The 23,289-nt window shown below is 40.3% G+C and overlaps 1 protein-coding gene across 8 annotated transcripts in view; it reads right to left on the reverse strand.

Annotated features, from left to right (window-relative positions):
- The window catches only part of LOC122564345 (F-actin-uncapping protein LRRC16A-like), a 472,988-nt gene that overhangs the window by 216,007 nt on the left and 233,692 nt on the right, over positions 1-23,289 (reverse strand). For all 8 annotated transcript variants that reach the window (XM_087978643.1, XM_087978642.1, XM_087978641.1 and 5 more), the window contains exons 12-13: positions 20,919-21,005; positions 13,293-13,396 (exon numbers count right to left, since the gene is read on the reverse strand). In XM_087978643.1, the coding sequence (XP_087834769.1) occupies positions 13,293-13,396; positions 20,919-21,005 (191 nt within the window). The remainder of the gene's footprint in view (positions 1-13,292; positions 13,397-20,918; positions 21,006-23,289) is intronic.

The following is a 23,289-nucleotide window of genomic DNA, read 5'->3' on the forward strand; positions in this document are numbered from 1 at the left end:
CACCTTCATAAGGACTGCCATACATTGATCTTTTAAAACTAATGCTAACTACTCGAATGAAAATTTATTTGAAAACTTACTTCAGTTTCCCTCTCCACAGAAACAACATGATTTGTTAAGTGTGTTCCAACATTTCTGCTTTTAATTCTTTTTAAAGCTACTTGACAAACATGCAGGATATTACAAGGTCTGAACATTTTCAGTTGAGTTCTCCAGGAATCAACAAAATGGCAATTATGCAATGTTTCACAGAGAGCTTCTCTCCAGTAATATTCCTGTAAGTGTCCTCATGCTATTCTCTGCAGCTCACCAGATTAGCTATTCATCGTGCCTCTACGGTGCCCTTCTCAGCCTATTTCTCCTCCTGCCAGAGGCAAAAGCATACTCGCTACTAACAGGAACATTCTGGGATTTCTAGCATTGTCACCATTTTAGAACCCAGCCATGAACCAGGTCAAGTGCTGACAGCCAGGAGTTTTCCTTCTCTGTACAATGAGAAAACCAAAAACGATTGTGCCTCAGGACATACTGGTGGTACAGCTGACCCTTCATTGCCAATACAAGCAAACAATATAAATTTAAACATTGTAAGAATCAAGCTGCTCAGGGCTCCTTGCTCACTTTGTGTCTATATGGATGCTTACAACATCCCTGCTTTCCATTTTGCACTTACCCCCTCAGCTTGAGCCTAAAGGCTTTCAATACTCCTGTCAGGCAGCTTGTCATAGTTGTCAGCAGTGATCATTCAAAGGAGTGGACATGTTTCTATATAGCATTATGCCATCACAATCTCACACCGACAGCACGTGATAGCAGTATTCACAGCAAATACACTGCATACGATTCACCAAATGGCCATGACTCAAAGTCAATGGGGTGTAGTCCTCAGTCAGGCTAAGGGAGACAGCTTTCAGTCAAGGGATCCTGGCACAGTTCATCAAGAGTACCATATGCTATCAAACTCCTGAACTTCAGTCACTTTCATTCAGCCGCTTGGACTGTTCTATGGGTCTGTACAATTACAGTTTGGGGTCCGGGCCATGGTAATTCCTGTTGATCCAATCTAAAAGAACCTTCTCAGAATCTCCAGTTTTGAAAAATCAAAACTAATGTATCAACTATCTCAACAGATATTCTATTTAGGACCAGAGGATGAAATCTATTAGGTCCGAGAGACTTGTCAACCTACAGTTCCAACAATTTACTCAGCACTATTTCCCTGGGAATTGTAGTTTTTTTGGGTTTCTCCCTTGCTTTCAATTCCCGATTGACAGCTGTTTCTTGCATTCTCTCTAGTGAAGATTGATGCATAATCTCTGATCAATTTGTCTCTCATTACATTATCCTCATTACCAATTCTCCAGAAAAAAAATTCTATAGTCCAAGACTGACTTAATTAATTTTTCATTGTGAAATATCTAAAAAATGTTTACTGTTTGATATTTTTGGCCATCTTTCTCTCACACACACACTCTAATTTTTCCCACCTTATGAATTCTAATAATTGAGGAAGCCTGACTAGAAAGGAACATAATTTATTGTTGAACACTAAAATACAGCCGCTACTTGTGGCATTCATTGGCAAGTCCCAGCCCAAGATATACAGCTCTGCAAAAATCCTGGAGTCTGTGCTATCACACAACTGAATGATATTTTTCCCCATCAATAAATCATGGATTTTCTTTTGATCCTTCTATTGACCACCAGCAATACATCACCTGAATTTTCAATTGAATACTTTGCACGCAAACTGCATCAACGGCAATGCAAAATATCAAAAAGGTGAGGGAGAGTGGTAAGGGACTAAATCAAAATGGAGTTGGAAGTGGCTGGGTCTGCATTATGGGACTTTTCTAAACAAAAAAAAATCAACCTGTTTGGGAGATTTTATTACACATCTTTAGAGTAGTTGGGACTTGGAACATGGGGCTCCTGGATCACAGATAGTGACAATACCATTACATGAGAACCCCTCCTGGGGCTTGTTTTTTAAAACCTTTTCACCTCCACAAGAATCCCCCAGTCCCCAAATCAATTAATATTTTTACTCAATGTGCTTAGAGATGTTATTATCTACCTCTGTTGTCTCAGAAGTTGAGACATAGCCACTCCACCACAAAAAAACAGAAGCAGAACAAACTACATTCATTATTGGTTTCTTCCAAGATATTTTCCAATTGGCCTGTTTGGAAATGTCACTACAAAGCTGGGCAGATGGAACAGAACATAGGCTCTCTCGACCAGAGATGGAGACTACTACTGTACCACAAGAGCCCTTCCTTAGGCTTGCTTTATTTTTCCATTTTCTTTCTATACCTAGAAGTGCTATCACACGCAACCAAATGGTTTCTGCCCGTTACCACAATTTCTTTTTGTTTTTAACAATTAGCCAACTCCAGTAAATCACCCTTGCAGCCGATTAGATATTTACATGCAAAGCCCACTAAGCGCAATGCTAAACATCAATTGTGAGGGAGAGGGAGTGAGAGTTTGCTTCATAGCTCTTTTCTCATCAACCTGTTGAGATGTTACTACAACTGTGCCACAAGAACTCTTTGGATCTGCTCTTCTTTTTAAAATGTTATTACACACCTCTAAAGAAGATGGGACTTGAAGCCAGGCCTCTTGGCCCAGAGACAGAGACACTACCACAGTGTCACAAAAGTCCTTGGTTTTGCTTTACTGATTTTCACCTTTTTCACCATTTTTCACCCCTCTCCCCTCCTTTAGATGTGAAGTTAGTACTTAAGTAAGTATTTTCTAATCGACCTGTTACAATACACCTCTGGAGCAAGTGAGACTGAAACCCATGCCTAGAGGCAGGGACATCACCACTGCACCGCAAGAGACCCTAGCTGTTCCCTACTTCCACTACATTCCTTTGGCACCACTGACTTGAATGGTTTCCTATAAGACAGTGCCATGGCAACTTATTTGATCTATCCAACAGTTTTCACTCTCAGATAAACAAGATGAGAGAATACCAAGCATGTTGGAAAACCACAGAGGGTGACACTCCTTCACTCCCATCCTCTGGGTCCCCTTACCTGGCTCACTTGCATCACACCCTCTTGTTCTTTCCTGCCTTCAAATCCTTCCAAAAAGGGCCAATGAATCGAGATACTCTTCTTTTATTGTATTTTTTCCAACAACAACTGACTGAAGGCCACTCATTCCAGAAATCCAAAAATCTGGATATTGGAAATCAGAAACAAAATCAGAAATTGCTGGAAAAATTGCAAGGGTCACTTGACCTGAAATGTTAACTCTGATTTCTCTGCACTGACACCATCAGACCTGATTTTGTTTTCCAGTAATTTATGATTTTGCCACTTTTACCTGTCACCATCACTGTCACCAACTGGAGACACTTTTCCCAGATTGCTTTTCAGTGACATTGACTACAGGGTCACACTTCCACCTCCCTGTGGTGCTTCCTTTGCTCTCAGTTTGTTAAATTTCCTCTTTCTGCTTCTGCTTTGGTTGTATCAGCATCATACACGAATATTTGTATATTGTAAACATTTTATGAAAGGAACAGCAATGTTAGAATAGCAAACATTTAAATCAGAGAGGGTCAAACATTGGCCTGGACACTGTTGCTAACTCCTCTAATCTTTTTCAAAATACATACACCCAAGCAGGCAGACGGTAGATAGGTTTAGCATCTCACCCTAAAGATTGCATCTAAAGATAAACTCTTCACATTGCACCACGGTATCAGTCTCAAGTTCTGTTCTTAAATCCCTGGAATGGGTGTTCAACCTGTACTTTTGAGGTGTTTGAATAAACACTCCACCAAAGCGAACGCTAATTTGCGTTAATTTGCCTGTTCAAAAAACCTCTTGAAGTACTTCCCATGGTTTGTGCGTAGGGTTATCCCCTAACAGTTCAAACCAGTTTACTGTGGTCAATTGTTTCTCATCCCTTTGGAATTTATTTTATTTAAATTTAACATCTTGATTTGGGACTCACCTTTGTTCCTCCCAAATCTAATAGCAAATTCAATCATATTATGATTACACTTTGCAATATGCTCACTGTCAAATTATTAACTTATTTTGGTTCACTAATTATCATTAAGCCGAGAACAGTTTGTTCTTTTGTTCGTTTAAAAAACACCGGCGTGAACACTTTCTAAAAATTGACTTTTCCATTTTAGGTGGTCTGCTCCTCTCAATCTATGTGTAAATTACAATCTCCCAATAGAACTAATCTATATTACAATGTACTTCATTGGATGTTATACTTAATCTTCAATATTATCAGTATTATGTATGTACCATCTATCCGCCTGACATCCTTTGATGCTCCTTGTCTCTTCCCATGAATGACGCTATGCTTAGTTGAGTAGACAGGTAGTGCAACAATCAGATTACTATCAAGAACATGGGGTTCGATCACAGTTCCAGGTTAGGTAATTCAGTACTGCTTCCTACACACAGTAGAAATGATAGCTCTTTACTGTGGTTTGGTGATCAAACACCAAAATCCTATACTTGGGCACAGAATTCAAGAAAAAGATAACTTCTTCACATATTGTTCCACTATGGAATTTTTCTTACTAAAATTCTTTCTTTAGACTTAAGTAATTTATTCTTTTAATGAGTCTGTTATTCCCCATCAACTCCATCACAACACACATATGTACATTCCTAATTTCTTAACCCTTTCTGAAGATTGTGATGGTGTCCAATTGTCACAGTCTTTCAACTGAAGTTGTAAATCTAACTCATTTGTTTTATTACTGAAGCTATCTACAGTCATGTACAGAACCTTGTAGAATAACTGAGTCTGCACCGCCAATATGTTCTGCTGATCTGTTTTCTACATTATAACTTGGTATGAATACTCTCCTACTTAATCATGGTGTTATTTCCCTATGCATATTAATGCTATTTATCTGGAACTCACCACAACCATCTATGATTGTGTCTGACATAGGTCTTTGTGAACCAGATGTTTCTACAATTTAACACCCACAAAACAGAACTAATTGCACTCAAAATTTGCCCAAACATTCACAACCTACCCTTTTCAGAACTGGAAAATCTACAATTGACATGATTGCTCAGATCAGCAGCCACAAGGGAAATGCCATGAACAAAGAAGATCCCTAGTACATTGTCTTTATTGATCTCAACTAGGTATTCAACCAAGTGTGCTGAGATGGTCTACTTAAAAAGTTCTTAAAAATTGGTAGTCTACTGGAGTTGTGCAATCTAATCTCTTCACATTGCAACATCTCAGGAAGGATTAGCTGTGACGACGCAATACTGGAACATTTGAGATTCATAGTAGGATAAAACAGGATTGTGTTCTGACACCAATATTCATTATATTTTTTTCTCATTGCTGCTGTCAAATGCCCCCAGGTCATCAACTTCCACTCCAGAGCTGACAGGAAGCTGTTCTGCCTTGCTAGTCTGAGATCAAAATTGCACCAAGTTTTTGTCAGTGTTGGTCCTTGCTGATGATACCACACTTACATTCCAAACAACAGAATACCTGCAGCTGCAAGTAGACAGGCTCATGCTTGTAAAAGAGTTTGTGGTTTGACCATCAAGACAATAACTATCATGGTTTAGGATGTCAACATAATATCATCTGTCAGCATTGACAATGTGACATCAGAAGGTATTGGTACCTTGATATATCTAAACTGCATAATCATCAGTAATCAGTTACTTGATGCTGAAATCAACACACACATTGCAAAGGCTGCAGCTGTTAGGCCCAAGAATCAAGAGAGAGAGTGGAACAACAGTAGTCTAACCTCGTTACAGTTATGAGGTCAGGATAATTTATACTAAGTAGGAGAAAATTCTGAACAGTTTCCACATTTGCTGCCTGACATATCCACACAATTCCACTATCAACATCTTGGCAGGGCAAAGTGAACAAGTCTAGGTCCTGAAGAACACTAACTCCATTAGTGCCACAAATTGCTAAGCCACCAACATCTACAGGCATGAGCACATTCATCAGATGGATGATGACAGTTAACCAATGGACCTTTTGAATGGTGAACTGGCCACTTGGTTATCATTTTCTGGACATCCATAGCTCTGTTAAAAGGGTACCTGCAAGCAAAATAAGGAGGGCACAGACATTCACACTGACAAATGAGACATAGTCACTGATAGCCGTGATCTCTACAGACTGACTGTTTGGAAGTGTGTCAGAATTGGCAAGACTAGCCAACACAAAATTCTACTATCAACATCTTGGGACTTTCCCATTGACCAGAAACTGAAATATCCCTGCAAGTACTGTTACTACAAGAGCAGGTCAGAGATGAGAAATGCTGCAGCAAGTAACTCACTTCCTGACTTCCCAAAGCTTATCCACCAACCAAAATTCACAAGTGATGTAACATTTCCCATGTGCCTGGATGATTGCAGCTGCAACAATACTCAAGAAGCTTGACACCATCCAGGATAAAGTAGCCCACCTGATTGGCATGTTACAAATAGGCTTTCAGAGGCATGCAAGCAGCAGAGTATACCACCTACAAAGTGCACTGCAGAGATTTATCTGGACTCTTTCGGCAGCACTTTCCAAACCTATGACTGCTACTATCTGGAAAGACAAGGGCAGCAGATACATGCGATCACCACCTACAAGTCCCCTTTCCAAGCCACCTATCATTCTGACTTGGAAATATATCGCTTCAGTGTCACCGGGTCAATGTGTTCGCACTCTCTCCCCAGCAGCATTGTGAATGAACTGCAGTGGTTCAAGAAGGCACTTCACTACCACTTAGTCGAGGTGAGATAGAGATGGGCAACAAACACTGGCCCAACCAGTGAATCCCACAATCTATGAATGAATAAAAGGGTCACAGAAAACAGAGGCCGGTGGACCATTTCAGTCCACAGTCTCCCCTGAAAACATGATTGTTCAATGAGTGAAGTGCATTAAAATGACAGCACTAATAGGTTGTTAGAAGTGTGTTTGAATATCCACTTCACTGACATTCTGAGCTCTTCCCAAACTGGCTGAATGGCTATGACTGATAACATGGAGATCAATGAAGGTGTCAGGGGGAGTGTAAGGGGCACAGTAGGTATTGAGAGTGATGAAGGGTGGTAGGAGTTGAGGGAGATGTCGAGCAGGTATAGAGTGACGTTGAAATGTAAATAGCAATAATAATAGAAAGTTGAGATATTATCCCCAAGAACAAAGTTGGGCCTTCTGAATCAGTTCACGTCTACATCCTCACTCTTCCCCATATTGCATTACCTCTTCTGAAACTCAGTCTGTCACAACCTCCTCTCTGAGGCAACATACAACAGGAGTGGTGTTTGTGGGAGGATTTAGCATTTCAGAAACCAGAATAGGGCCATAATTCGGTTTACCCCAAAACATGAAAAACCTGGCCCAATGGGATAGCTGGAATTTCTGCAGCAGGGTTGGGTATGAGATGTTAGTGACAAACTTTCATCTTGGAAAATTATTGTTTGTGCCATGTGGTTACCTCTGTGTTCAGCATCTCATGGTGTGCCTCAGGAGCGTGACTCCAGGAAGGCAGTTTCAGCCAAATGTTCTGGAGGGGATAAGCATAGATAAGGTGAATGACATGGGGCTTTTCCATATGGTTGGAGGAAGTTCAAAATTAGAGGGCATATTTTTAAAGTGGGAGGGGAAAGATTTAAAAAGGACACGAGGGACAACTTGTTTTTTAAACACAGAGCGTGGTTCGTGTGTAGAATGAACTGCCAGAGGAGGTGGTGAGTGCAGATACATCATTTAAAAGACATTTGGCAAGTTCATGAATAGGAAAGGTTTGGAGGGATATGGGCCAAGCGCAGACAGGTGAGATTGGTTTAATTTGGGAACATGGTTACCATGGACTGGTTGAACTGAAGGGTCTGTTTCCATGCAGTATGTCTCTACGACTACAACAACTTATTGTTGTACTACATCAAACACAGACAATCCTTAAAATAAAATCTTAAAATGATCAATTTAAGTATAAACACAGCCACCTGCTGTGATAAGTGGTTATAATTTTTTCAAACATTCACAATTGGCTCAGATGTTAAAACAAACCTGGGGAAAACAAAACAGAAATCGCAAAAGAGAGGATGTCCTTCTTTTAAAAACATAAACTACAGCAGATGTCCTGCCAAATCAAAGTAGCCCATAAGCAGGTGCCTGCTTTTATCTCCTCTAAGTGACAGCTGTTGGAATTCTTTTTAAAAGAACTCTGGGCATTTAATCCACTTCAAAGTCTTACCCCTGTTATCCTAAAACAAAAGTTTTCTTTAGCTTTGAATCATAAAAGCATTTTTCACTAACTTAAGCGTGATTTTCAACACTCTAACATTATTTGTTAATGGGCAAATTAGTTAGGTGGATTGGCCATGCTAAATTGCCCATAGTATGCAGGGATGTGTAGATTGGGTGGATTAGCCATGGGAAATGCAGGGTTACACGGATGGAATGGGTCTGGGTGGAATGCTCTATGGAGGGTCAGTGTGGACTTGATGGGCTGAATGGCTTGCTTCCACACTGTAGTGATTTATGATAATGCAATGTCAAGTTACCATTCATGACAGAATCCTATGACGGAAAACTGCAGTTTATTGAAACACAGCATCTAGTTGAAGTTGTTGGAGCTTTTATCCTCCTCCACATCACAATCATAAACCCATACCAGAACAGAAAAATGTAGGTGGTGTGTGAGTGAGAGCACGAGAGAGATAGAGAGAGCGCGAGCGTGAGTGAGAATGAGTGTGAAAAAGAGGTGGGGGGGAACAAATGGACAGAGAGAGAGACAGGTAGAGGGAGTGAGAGGGAGGAGAGAACAAAAAAGAGATAGCGAATGAAAACACTTTCATATTGGGTTCTCAATCAAAGATCCGACCCAGAAGAGGTGCTGGTGGGGCCACAGCCAAAGGCCTTCGTCATACAAACATACAGCACGATCAGAAGAGGCAGAGGATTCATTTGTCAAGAAGTTCAAACTTTTAGGATTCTTGATCTCATTCCCACTCCAATGGGAGACCAAAATCCAACCCATTAGTCCAAATTAACCTTAGCTTTTCCAATGTTTTGCTAATGATTTCTCAAGGACTAAAGCTTCAATTTATTCAGCTGGCCTAATATAAATCAAAATATAGGTGGTGGCTATGTTCACTTACTGCCTGAGCACACTGTTTCTCAGCAAATGTTTGCAAATTATTTTATTGCCTTACTGAGCTGCTCTTGCATCCCCTCTAGCTGTGTATGCCAGACTTTAACTTCTGTTTTTCTAATGCTAGCTTGTTGTGCTTTATCCCCATCTTGCTCATCAAAAGAATTCTCAAGCCATGTAATCTTTGCATTTCAGGCATATATCGTATAACACAGAAACAGGCCCTTCAGCCCACCATGTCTATGCTGACCAACAAATACCATGATGTGGAGATGCTGATGTTGCACTCGGGTGGATAAAGTCAGACGTCACATGACACCCAGGACATAGTCCAACAGGTTTATTTAAAATCACAAGCTTTCAGTGCACTGATCCTTTATCAGGTGAAGTGGAGGGAGCTGCACATGCACAGAATATTCTGGAGCACTGGAGGAAACTCACAGAGAGAGAGGGAGAACGTGCAAACGCCACACTGACAGACACCTGAACATTATGCGCATTCAAGTGCTGCACCAGAGGTTCAGGACTCTAAAGAAGCGCTGCACTGCCAGAGGGTCAGGACTGAAGAACTGCCACACTGAGATGTACTGTTGAAGGGTGAGTACTGAGTGAGCGCCACTCTATTATGGGGTCAGTTTGGGGGATGAGCACTGAAGTAGTGTCAATACTGCAGGAGCACTGCTCTGTAGGGAGGGGAGAGGACTGAAGGAGTGCTTTTGGATGACTCATCTCTAGGATGAGACATTAAGCATCCATCTTATCTATTCAAGAGACTGGTAGAATAAACACCACCAAGCACATTCTATCCATTTATTCTGGAATACAGGGCTGCTGAGCTCGTGGTGAAAAGGTGACACCTAAATGCAAATTCTTCCCTCTTCAAAAACTAAACACAATCAAACAATGAAATGTTCAGCTTGCTATCCAATCATAGAACCTATCAAATTAGGGGAAAATCCTGACAGTCACAAAGATGCACCTTGAATTCTAACATCTTCTAATGTCAGGGATCCTGGTCAGAGTCGTCGGTGTAACACTGAACATTGAACACCACAGATACTCACACGCGCACATCTATACAGCTCTTCCACATTGAAACAAGCAACCCTCATCCAGAGCTCCTGCACTTTGCCTTGCCCACAGCTCCACACCCACATCCCAATACGTGCCCAGAGACCCACACACAGGTGCTTTCGATTGTGCTTCCACCCTCAGCCAGAGACCTGTACATGCAGGAATTGGCTCACAGTCCCAAAGGACAGCAACGTTTTCATTGAGGGGAGGATTGGTTGGATGGCCAAAGTGGCTCAGACAGAACCAACAGCAGTGGGTTGGATTCCTGTACCAGTTAGCATCGCACCTACTTCCTTGTTCTACCCATGGTGGAGGCTTGCAGCCCTCTGCAACATACCTCAGTTCAGGCAGAGAGCTGAAAAGGAAGAATGTAACGGGATAATGGGGAAAATGACCATCACAACAGTCAGGTTTAAAAGCATGTTGAAGGTAGGTAGAGTCAATGGAGAGATTTAATGAGCTTTGGGCCCGGCCGATTTGCCCACTGTTGGTTGGACAATTAAAATTGGGGATGGTCAACTCTTACATGCAGTAAATGTTCAGCATCATGCCTTTGGAACGAGATACTGACCTCATGAGTGTTGATTTCCCAGAATAGTACTGGAGGCCAATGTTTAAATTAAGAGGAGCGATTACTGTGTACTGAGATTATATGTGTGCATATTCAAGTCATTAAACATGGCAGGACAGATACCGACAACTGTTAATAAACCATACAGTATCTAGCTTCATTAACAATGGCACAGAGTGCAAGAGCAGGTTAATTATGAAGAACTTATATAAGACATTGGTTGGTCCTCAGCTGGAGTATTGTGTACATTTCTAGAAAGCATGTCATAGAAAGGATGTAATGGAGGGAATGCAGAAGATATTCATGGAAATATTCCCTGTTAAGAAGAAAGATTGGGGAAGTTGGTACCGTTCTCTTGTGAGAGAACATGACTAAGAGGAGATTTGACAGAAATTTCCAAAATTATGAGAGGCCTGGTTAGAGGAGAGAGGGAGAAACTGTTCCCATTTATAAAAGGTTCAAGAACCACAGAACTCTTTTAAAAGATATTCCAAAAGAAGTAAATGTAAGGCGAGAATTTTTTTTCTCACGCAGCGAGTAGTTACAGACTGAACTAACTAGAAGTGTAGTGGAGGTTTAGCATTCTTCATAAACATTACTCCCCACTGCATCTTTCCCTAAAATCTTTTTCAAAATTTGAATTTCTAACCATACTTTTAACAACTCCTCTGAGCCAGTGCACATTAATTTTCTTACTTCAATCTGAGCATTAGTTTTTGAAGGATTCCTGGAATGAGGAATGATTGGACAGGTTATGCCTGTGTTTGTCAAAAGTGATTATATTGAAACAAAGTTCCTGAGGGGACTTGCTGAAAGATGATTTTTCTCATATGAGAAACAAGAATTAGAAGACAGGGTTTAAAAATAAGGGATTGCCCACGTAACACAGAGACGAGGTTATTTTCCTCTCAGTGACTGGCGAATCTATGGAAGCTATGGCAATGTTCCCTCTAACCTGCATGGCCACTAGGTGGGTCAGTGCACGTATTGACAGCTGGTTTAGAAAATCACTGCTGTGCACAGATCTTGGAGGCCCATGCAGCAGCTGGAAAATTTTGAGGGAAAATAGAGTGGAGGCATGATCACTGAATATTTTTAAAACAGATTGTGTAGTGATGGTAACAAGGTCAGTCAGGTGGACCTCAGAGTATGAGCTCCCCGATTGGGGCTGTTAATCTTGTCCAACCAGGGAGCCCTGGCTGACAGATATAAACAGGAGTAACAGAGCTGTTCACGCAGAGCTAGCTCTGAGGAAACTGGAAGAGTGTCAAGTGGGATGCCCATGTAAATAAAGGCTGACTTGGTGTTGAGATACCAGCCTCTGTGGAATTATTTTCAGATAGATTTCTGACTAAAAACGGAGTCAGAGATTATAAGGATATCAAGGGAAATGGGTTAAGGCCACAATCAAAATTTTGCCATGACTATATCAAATAACAGAACAGATTCAAGGGGCCAAATGGTCTATTCCAGTGCGAAATTCCAATGCTCAGTTTTCAAAGATACCAAATGAGAACAAATTGTTTAAAAAATAAAATCAATAAATCTTGCAATCCTCATGACAACAGTTAACTTCAACACATTTGGGAAATCCATCTAAGCAACAAATAAGCAATGTCGTAACTGGTCACATGCAAAGTTTTACAGGAGTGCATTTGCAGCTTCCATTCATCCTTGCTCTCAAATGCTTGCTGAAACACTGACATTTTAAATAACCTTTAAACTATCCCATAATATAAAAGGTACATCCTTGATGCTTGGCTACACTTGTGGAAGAAATCAAATTTTATACATTACATATTAAATTAATGTGTTCCCTGGGCATTTCTGGTGTTACAGGTTTATTTTAATCATTGTTTAATTAAATTATTACATCACAACTACATTGCAGTCTCACACAGCTATAGAAAGTCTTGTCACTTTAATGTCCTTAAGGTAAGGTGTTAAAAGAAGATCCTGCAGCTCATCAGCATTGCACATAATGATGCATGTGTTGAATGTATATGCACTTCCCAACACCATTTTATTTCAATTAAGGTACACAACACAGGAATATATTGCATAATAGTGATAAAAAAAAGACAATATATTAAATCAATGTCTTAAATCAACACATGACACTGAAGAAATTACCACGATATAGCTAATAAGAGAAAACAAAGTCAGCTTCTCATCCTCTGCAACAGTCAGGACCTGGAAGAATAGACTGAACTGCCTGAGGAGATGATCATCTTCATGTTCTCTAACCTTTCAGCACTCTGATTTATACCGACAATCCTTCCTGGAATTTCCTAGCTAGCAATATTACATTGAACATTACAGCGCAGTACAGGCCCTTCGGCCCTCAATGTTGTGCCACGACATCGATTGTAGAAGTACCTTCACAACAAAGATTGCAATGGTTTAAGAAGGTCACCTACTACCATTTTCTCAAAGTCAATTAACAGTGGGCAACAATTCCTGGCTTTGTCAAATACACAGAGAACGTTTAAAAAACCAACATACCGATAGGTCATCTCCTCGGAGGAAGTTCCCTGAGAGATCAAGATGTGTGAGCGAGTTAGGAATTTGTTGGTTGGCATTCAATGATTGGGCAAGGCTGTTCACTCCTATAATAATGCAGAGTACAGAAAGTAAACAGTTAAGCAAATTTTTTGTCAGATGCCAGATACCTAGAACTTTCCATCTAGACTGAAGTCCACAACTAGGGTAGAATAAGGAGGGAACCACAGGACTTTATGGCAATTAAGCAGCTGACTAGCACTGTAGGGCTTTCTACTATAACACAGATCTGGGACAAGACGTTCCAGCCACTGAGAACTGCTGCCTAATCAGAGGCTGTGGCTTTTGCTAATACAGCACTCCTGGACTCCCAGGATGGTTTACTACTGCTGCTGGGGAGTGTTTTATGGGGCAATGGTCATTTGTGAAGGGAACAAAGGGCAGAACGTGGCTCTTGGGGTTTCTTTAGGGAAGCAGTCTCAGCAGGAGGCCAGCGAGGGGAAGTGAGCCCTGGAGCAGCTGACAGCCAGTGCAGAGTGGACTAGAGGCTTGGAGTGGAGCAAGGGTTGACTGGGTTTGGCGCAGGTAGCCAGACCACATGTGGAAGCCTCTGCACTTAGCTACTGCAATGTAATGTTTATTTGTAACTTGTGACTGTTATTTTAACAAAGTCTTATTTCCATAAAGTAATGCAACTACTTTTCTTTTTTATTCTTCTTTTGTATCTAAGATTTGACTCCAGGTACTTGTACTTAAGATGTACCATATGAGGCGACATTGTAAAACTTTTCACTATACTTCTGTACATCTGTACTTGAGAACCTGTGACACCAAAGGATATTCCAATGCTAATTATGCACAGATTATTGCAGAAGAAGAACTAAACCCACTACCCCACAAGCCTGACTGCACTTGTTTACCAGTCGGATAGGCACATACATTCTCATCATATGTGGAATGGAAAGAATTGCAACCCAAGCAGGATTAGGCCCTTGAGTGGTCACTAATTGATAACTAAGGGCCTCAACTGGGAATGGGGCAAGGCGGCAAATTCTGAAATTATCTTTACACCGTCATAATTTAATCACACATGATCAAACATTTACAAGTTAAACTTTTGAGCATGCAACCTTTCAGCATTAAATGTATAGTGCTTGAATTAACTTTGTCACAACCAACGTAATGCAATTTGAATCAAACCATTATCAAATTATTGTTCGAGAAGGAAACATTTCAAGATTAAATTTTTCATGATTTAAATATATGCTTCATACTTTCATTCAAATCTAATTTTGACAGTATCATGGGACTTTTCTTGGCTGCAGAGATGACCCCAGAGACCAACATCAGCATGTTTGATTGATAAGTGCTTGACAATGTCAATGTTTCTATTCCAAGTTCAAACTCATATTCAGTATATCTGACGTGCTCCTTGATCATCACGTCTTCATTCTTTGCCAGTCTCGCTTTCCTTGTCACTAATTGATGACTACGGACCTCAACTAAGAATGGGGCAAGGAGGCAAATTCTGAAATTATTTTAATACCCTCATAATTTAATCACAGATGATCTACTTGCATTGCTTAGTTTCTAGCACTTTGGGACCTGTTTACATTATAAAGGTGCTACGTAATTATAAACTCCAATTCTCATATAAATCGTTAGTAATCATACATTAAAAAGGTATAAAGGTTTTTGCACAAATTTCAGACACTTCAACCAAAATCATAAAAACTCATAGTAATCAGTGATGTGGTTCACCACCCAAGAATTTAAAGCAAGTACCATATATTTACTTACATAAAATTTCTAAAATCTTTACATGCCAGTGTAAGAGGCATAAACAATTTCCCAATATTTCAATGCACATCATATTTATGCACTAGTTAAATCATGCAGCAGCCTAATTTAATGTAGTATTTTGTATTGGCTTTGATAAAATAAATATGTACTATTCCCCACGATCTCAGAGCTGCAATGTCTGCAGAGTAAACACTCCAGCGTAACAATTGGAAGCTGTTAGTGTTCAGTACACAACACTCATTGTTCTTAACTCCTATATCAATGTTCTCCTTCAAGAGCTTGGTGAAGTCACTAAGATTATGTCATGCTTTGATTAGTCTGAATTTTGCCTTTATTCTTTGTTTCCACAAACAGCTTTTATATGATGCACGTGGTGCTGGGTTCTTCTCCATAGGTTTTAATCAATACGTAAACTTGTGTAAATTCAGAGGCCAAGACGACATGATCTGCCTGACTGCAAAACCAGCAACTTAACTTTTGAATTGCAGCCCCATAACTGAGAGTCAAGGCTACTGAAATAGGACTCAGTGTAGTATGAAAACAACTTTAAAAAGAAAGCCAAAAACAAAATCCCAAACATACAGTCTAGTTTATTATTAGTAATTGCTTGGCAGGAATTCCATCATTATCTAATCACTTCTTGTTGAACACACTCCCTGAACTAATGATGTGGGTGTTTCAAACACACTGAGATAGACAGTAGTTGTTTTGAAGATTCAGTTTATACTGTGTCATCTTGAAGTTGATAAACAGGCAAAATGTTTTACAGAAATTCTCAATACTTGGGAATTCTAATCTCAACTTTAAAAATTAAAGGTAGAATCTAATTTGAAACAGATATACTGAATCTGTTTTCCTAACAGGGAGAACGGGAGGACTGCAGATTCTGGAGATCAGATTCAAGAGTATGTTCCTGGGATGCTTTCCCAGCAACACACTCTTGACTCTGTTTTTCTAACAATACATTAAAAGTTATCTGTATCTTAATGCAGAATCATTTCCAAACATATTATTGTGCCTTCAAGTATCATTTAAAGTGGGCATTTTCCACTGCAATATAATCCTTCTTAGTCTTCACTGGAGTGCTATTCAGGAAATTAATCCTTCAATATCTCTGAATTACCAAGAAGGAAAAATACTCCCAAGCTAATGGAGTTGGCTTTAATATTAATGACAATACATGTTAAGTTGAGATAACAGCCCAAATGGAACTCGTTTTTCCTCAAGTAAGTCCAGGCCACTTATTTTTTGAACAAAAACAACATAGCTGGCATCTGTGTAGTACATTTCATGCAGAGTCAGAGTATTAGAGTCATAGAGATGTATAGCATGGAAACAGACCCTTCGGTCCAACTCGCCCATGCCAACCAGATATCCCAACCTAATCTAGTCCCATTTTCCAGCACTTGGCCCATATTCCTCGAAACTCTTCCTATTCATATACCCATCCAAATGCCTCTTAAATGTTGCAATTGTACCAGTTGGACCGAAGGGTCTGTTTCCATGCTATACATCTGTATGACTCTAATACTCTGACTCTACATGAAATGTACTACACAGATGCTAGCTATGTTGTTTTTGTTCAAAAAATAAGTGGCCTGGACTTGTTTGAGGAAAAACGAGTTCCATTTGGGCTGTTACCTTTTAAAATGTTGTAATTGTACCAGCCTCGACCACTTCCTCTGCTAGCTCACTCCATACAAACCACACTCTGCATGAAAAAGTTGCCCCTTAGGTGCCTTTTAAATCTTTCCCCTTTCACTCTAAATCTGGCCTCCAGTTCTGGACTCCTGCACCCCAAGGAAAAAACCTTGTCTACTTGCCCTTCATGATTTTATAAACCTCTACAAGGTCACCCCTCACCTCCGACGCTCCAGGGAAAACAGCTCCAGTCTATTCAGCTCTCCCTGTAGCTCAAACCCTCCAATACTGACAACATGCTTGTAAATCTTTTCTGGACTCTTTCAAGTTTCACAACATTCTTCCAGTAGGAGAGAGACCAGAATTGTACATATTATTCCCAAAGTGGCCGAACCAACTTCCTGTACAGCTGCAACATGACCTCCCAACTCCATGCTCTGATCAATAAAGGAAAGCATACCAAATGCCTTCTTCACTATCCTATCTACCTGCAATTCCATTTTAAGGAACAATGAACCTGCTCTCCAATAATTTTCCAAGCTACCTCAGAATTGCATGAGAGAAAAAAAATTGGTAGGCAAATCAAAGAAGAAAATCCAATAATGACTGACTACAAGCCTAGTCAAAGAGCTGAGTCTTAGAGAAGGAAACAGAGTTGAGGAGACATGAGATTTTGTGCTGGTAATGTGGGGAATCTTAGAGCATTGCACCAAGGCAGCTGGAAGCACAGTTATTAAAGGTGGTGTGAACACTAGCATCTTTAACACAGAACCAGATCCAAAAGCACCTCACAAAGATATGCTTACAGAAACATAAAGAGGAGTGAATAAATGTTGTTCAAGTGGTGGGTTTTAAGGACAGCCTTTAAGAGGGTGAAGGGAAAAGGAGGAGGGGAACAGAAGAGGAAACTCAGGGAGAGAATTTCAGATTATTGGACCTTAATGACTGAAGCATTATCTTCCATTCAAGGCAAAAGTTGGAGAAACACAATATGAAAGTATTGTAGGAAAGGGCAAGATCATGATATTATGGACCAGGCCAGACCCCTCAAAACATTTTAAAGGTAGGCTAGACCCTAACTTATTATTTTTTGTAAAGGCAGATGTAATGTGGATATCCAGGAGTGATGCAGCTGGTCAAACCATTCAGCTTTAAACAAAACCGAATTCATTTAAACACTATGGATGAAACACAAACAAAAGAAAACAGAATTTAGAATAACAACTTATTGGAAAACTCAACTGACACAAAATCGCAACTTAATGAAGCTGTTCCAATCCCTGCAACATCCCATAAACACACCTCTTGGCAAAAGGTAAACTCAAACACAGGTTCACACAGGTAGGAGAGTTTTCAGACAGAAAGTTCAGGCAAGACCACTGTTGAAGCACAGAACCTCTTTTCACTGTAGCTGCTTCTCTGCTATCAGCAGTGTTCTGACTCCCTGCTAAAACAGACCAAACTAGAAAAAAAACCTGAACTGGGAGAACTGGCCACTCCTCTTCCATTGTCTGAAGTAGATATTTCTAGTCATATCTGAACCTCTGTCTTTATGACCCCTCTTGAAAACAAAATAAGGACAACATAATCTTGTTAAAGGGGCAGCATCGTCAAGATGGGACGGTTTAATTACAAAGATAAGAATTGGAAACCTATGGTACTGAGATCTAGGTCAACAAGTAAAGGGGGGATATGTGAGCAGGACCTGATGTGTGTTAGGAGTTTGGATGAGCTAAAAAATTTGAAAAGAACAGAGACAAGGAGGTGAAGATTAGAAGTCCTCAATACGAACAATTCAAAAATCCTTAATTGGTTGTAAACTATATTCAGCCGCTACAGAAAAATCTACATTTGGTACCCATCATCAAACACAATATCCATTCAATTGACCAATACTCAGTCATGCAGCATGAAAACCGACCCTTTCATCCAATCTGTTCATGGCGACAAGATATCCTAAATTGATCTAGTCTCATTTATCAGCATTTGGCCAACAACCCTTCCTATTCATAAACCATCTAGATGCCATTTAAATGTTGTAATTGTACCAGCACTCACTTCTTCCTCTGGCAGTTCATTCCATACATGTACCCCACCCTCTGTAAAAAAAGTTGTTCATCCGGCCCCTTTTAAATCATTCCCCTTAAACCTATGCCCTCTATTTTTGGCCTGCCCTACCTTGGGGAAAAGACCTTGTCTATTTACCCTATCCATGCTCCTCATGATTCTATAAACCTCTCTAAGGACAACCCTCAGCCTCTGACACTCCAGTAAAAAAAAAGCCCCAGCCTATTCAGCCTCTTTTATGGCTCAAACCTTCCAATCCTGGCAACATCCTTGTAGATCGTTTCTGAAACCTTTCAAGTTTCACAATATCTTTACTAAAGCAGGCAGACCAGAATTGAACACAGTATTCCAAAAGTGGCCTCACTGATATCTACAATATGATGCAGTACATGCACTGCAGCAACTCACCAAATTTATTTCAGCAACTGCACCTGGATCCAGGTCTGTGAAAGCTTTTAAGAGATGTCTACAGCTCACATCTTGTTGTAAGGTGGAACTTTGCTAGATGTTCATCTTAAATATGTACAAAGATCTTAGGTAGAAAGCTGCCATAAATCCCTCTTCTGGTACTAGTCTAAGGCTTACCCATAAAAAGTAGTGAAGAATGACCACGTGAAAGGTTCAATGGAAGAGGTACATTCTTGAGTAATAACATTTTATTCCATAATCGTAAGATAAAAGGTTACAGTAGAGTCAGACTAAATAACTACATTGCGATTTAAGTAATTTCATTTCCTAGAGAATAGTCTACGCTACACCATTAGACTTTAGTCTGAAAGTACAAACTGAAACAGACTGACTGCCGTTCACTTCAATGTCAGTGAGCAGAGATGTATAAAATGGTCCACAGTTAATCTTTTCAGCCAAATGTCTTATATAATAAAAGGCAAGAGCAACAACCGCATGGGAGCACCACATTTTGCAAGCTCTTCTTAACCTATCACAATATCCTGACTTGAACATATATTGCTATTCAGTAATTGTACCTGGATCAAATTCCATCATTATTATAAAAACAATATCACTGCAAGGATTTCAACAGGTCAATAACATATATTCTTTTTCAGGGCAAACAGGAATGGACAATAAAAGTGGTCTTGCCAGTTTCATCGACATTCCAAGAATGAAAAAACTAGGACTTTAAACCAAGAAAGCGCTCTTGGATTGTAACAGTTAGATTCTATGTCACTCCTGAACGGAGAGATTCAGATACACCCTTACAAGAAGCCATAAATCCACAAATATCAGTTTGACTGAAAACTCCATTTTCGGTAGACGCAGGAAACACTCACTACAGAATGAAATGACAGTATTTTGCACAAAGACAAAAAACAATTCAAAACAGTAGTCTCTGGCAAATAAATGACATTAGTTAGCCAAATCGACACATGATCCATGTAACAAAGTTATTGCAATTTAACAACATTTAGGAGTAAAAACAAGAATTGGGGGCACACAGTCAAAAGGAATATTGAAGCATATGAAGGGATACAAACATATAGGGAAGGCCATTGAAAGTATAAATGCAAATAGACCAGGTTACAAAATAAGGTCCTTGGCACTTTATAAATAAGGCAGAGACTATAAATGCATGCAAAGGTAAATGCATACAAAGCAACAGTTAAGCCATAATTAGATGAGTGCGTGTTGTATTGATAGCCCAGATACAGAAAGAGCATTAATACTTTGCTGCGCAAATTCAGTGAGATGCTATGCAGATCTGGAATCCACTATTCTGTAGAGACTAGAAGATGACTTTGAATTTGGCTTTACAGACAATTGTTGCACCATGAACTATGTATCACATTAAATAGATGAGGCAGACACAATTGTACTTTCTGAATGAAAAGAGGATAAACACTTGAAATAGTGGAAGATATCAATCGTTGAGGAAGAGAGCAGGGTTTAGTTTTATGCTGTTCTCTCAAACATTTATACACACAATGAGCCCAATGGCCTTCATGGGTTTTACTTTGACATCACAATAGTGGATGTCAATAGCAAATCACAGCACCCTCTTCACTTCTCTTGATAGTGAATTCTGTTACAGTCAGATCCTTAACATGACCGTCCCTTTATGACCTCAATGAAATGAACTGGTAAATAAAATTACTGTACCTTTAGGTGACAAAGAGGTTTTAGACATGTTTAAATGCTTCAATCCCTTTGGAATTTTGGCAAATTGGTTGCTCAGAGAAGACATGCCTGTGAAACAAGAGGTATTCATTATTACAATGAAACAAATACATAACTCAAGCAAAGTTTTATTCCAGTTAAATTTTCTCAACTCCCTGGGCAATAATGATAGGTAGAAACTAACTAAGGTGTCGAACTCATACTAAGACAATTTTTATTGATACATCACATGAATTCAAACAGCAAAAACAATAACTGTGCAGGTTCACTGCTGTGTCAGTTTCTTTCACTCTCTCCCTCTCTCTGTCCTGCACTGTCCTCACCATGTGCTTCCTTTGTCTGTTCTTCTCCCTTTTAAAACTGCTGTTGTTTTGACTTTTATTTCCCCCAAAGTTCCAAAACAATGCAACAGCATATAAAACAGTAATTGCTGCTCCTGGAATTCGAGGAAATCACCTCCAACACCTAAAATACCTCAATAAAGGAGCAGCTGTTACAGCCAGAATTTTTTCCAGTCCACCATCTAGGATTATTCAGAATCCTTTTACAAATACATTAAGGACAAAGGGTAACTAGGGAGAACCTAGGGCCCCTTAAAGATCAGCAAGGCAATCGCAGAAAATGGGGGAGATACTAAAGGAGATACTAAACATCAGTATTTACTGTGGAAAAGGATATGAAAGATGTAGAAAGTAGCGAAATAGATGGCGACACCTTGCAAAATGTCCATATTACGGAGGAGGAAGTGCAGGATGTCTTAAAACACATGAAGGTGGATAAATCCCCAGGCTCTGATCAGGTGTACCCTAGAACTCTGTGGGAAGCTAGAGAAGTGATTACTGGGTTTCTTGTTGAGATATTTGTATCATTGATAGTCACAGGTGAGGTACCGGAAAACTGGAGGTTGGCAAACATGGTGCCACTGTTTAAGAAGGGTGGTAAGGACAAGCCAGTGAACTATAGACCGGTGAGCCTGACCTCGGTGGTGGGCAAGTTGTTGGACGGAATCCTGAGGGACAGGATGTACATGTATTTGGAAAGGCAAGGACTGATTCGGGATAGTCAACATGGCCTTGTGTGTGGGAAATCATGTCTCACAAACTTGATTGAGTTTTTTGAGGAAGAGCAGTAGATGTGATCTGTATGGACTACAGTAAGGCTTTTGACAAGGTTTCCCATGGGAGACTGGTTAGAAAGGTTAGATCTCACGGAATACAGGGAGAACTAGCCATTTGGATACAGAACTGGCTCAAAGGTAGAAGACAGGGGGTGGTGGTGGAGGAGGGTTGTTTTTCAGACTGGAGGCCTGTGACCAATGGAATGCCACAAGGATCAGTGCTGGGTCCTCTACTTATAGAGTCATAGAGATGTACAGAATGGAAACAGACCCTTCGGTCCAACCCGGCCATGCCGACCAGATATCCCAACCCAATCTAGTCCTACTTTTTGTCATTTATATAAATGATTTCTCTGCGAGCATAAGAGGTACAGTTAGTTAGTTTGCAGATGACACCAAAATTGGAGGTGTAGTGGTCAGTAAAGAAGGTTACCTCAGATGACAACTGGATTTTGATCAGATTGGCCAATGGACCGAGAAGTGGCAGATGGAGTTTAATTCAGATAAATGTGAGGTGCTGCATTTTGGGAAAGCAAATCTTAGCAGGACTTATACAAAGAACAAAGAAGAAACTTTACAGCCCAGGGAACAGGCCCTTCGGCCCTCCAAGCCTGAGCCGATCCAAATGTACTGTCTAAATCTGTCGAGTCAATTCCTAAGCATCTGTATCCCTCTGATCCCCACATACTCACGCATCTGTCCAGACGCATCTTAAACGAATCTACTGTGCCTGTTGGCGACGCGTGCCAGATGCCCACCACCTTCTGTCTGTAGTACTTGCCACGTGTATCCCTTTTAAACTTTCCACTCTCACCTTGAAAGCATGACCTCTTGCTATGGAATCCTTCACCCTGGGAAAAAGCTTGTCTCTATCCACCGTGTCTATACCCTTCATGATTTTGTAAACCTCAATCAGGTCCCTCCCCCTCAATCTCCTTTTTTCTAATGAAAATAAACCTAACCTACTCAACCTCTCTTCATAGCTAGCACCTTCCATACCAGGCAACATCCTCGTAAACCTTCTCTGCATCCTCTCCAAAACGTCCACATCCTTTTGATAATGTGGTGACCAGAACTGTACACAGTATTCTAAATGCGGCCGAACCAACGTCCTGTACCATTTTAACATGACTTGCCAGCTCTTATACTCAACACCACTTCCAATCAAGGCAAGCATACCATATGCCTTCTTGACCACTCTATCCACCTGTGCAGCAACCTTCAGGGTACAATGGA

This window comes from Chiloscyllium plagiosum, unplaced genomic scaffold, assembly GCF_037043375.1.
Source record: "Chiloscyllium plagiosum isolate Xiang-an unplaced genomic scaffold, Cpla_swu_hap1 HiC_scaffold_34, whole genome shotgun sequence".
NCBI lineage: Eukaryota > Metazoa > Chordata > Chondrichthyes > Orectolobiformes > Hemiscylliidae > Chiloscyllium > Chiloscyllium plagiosum.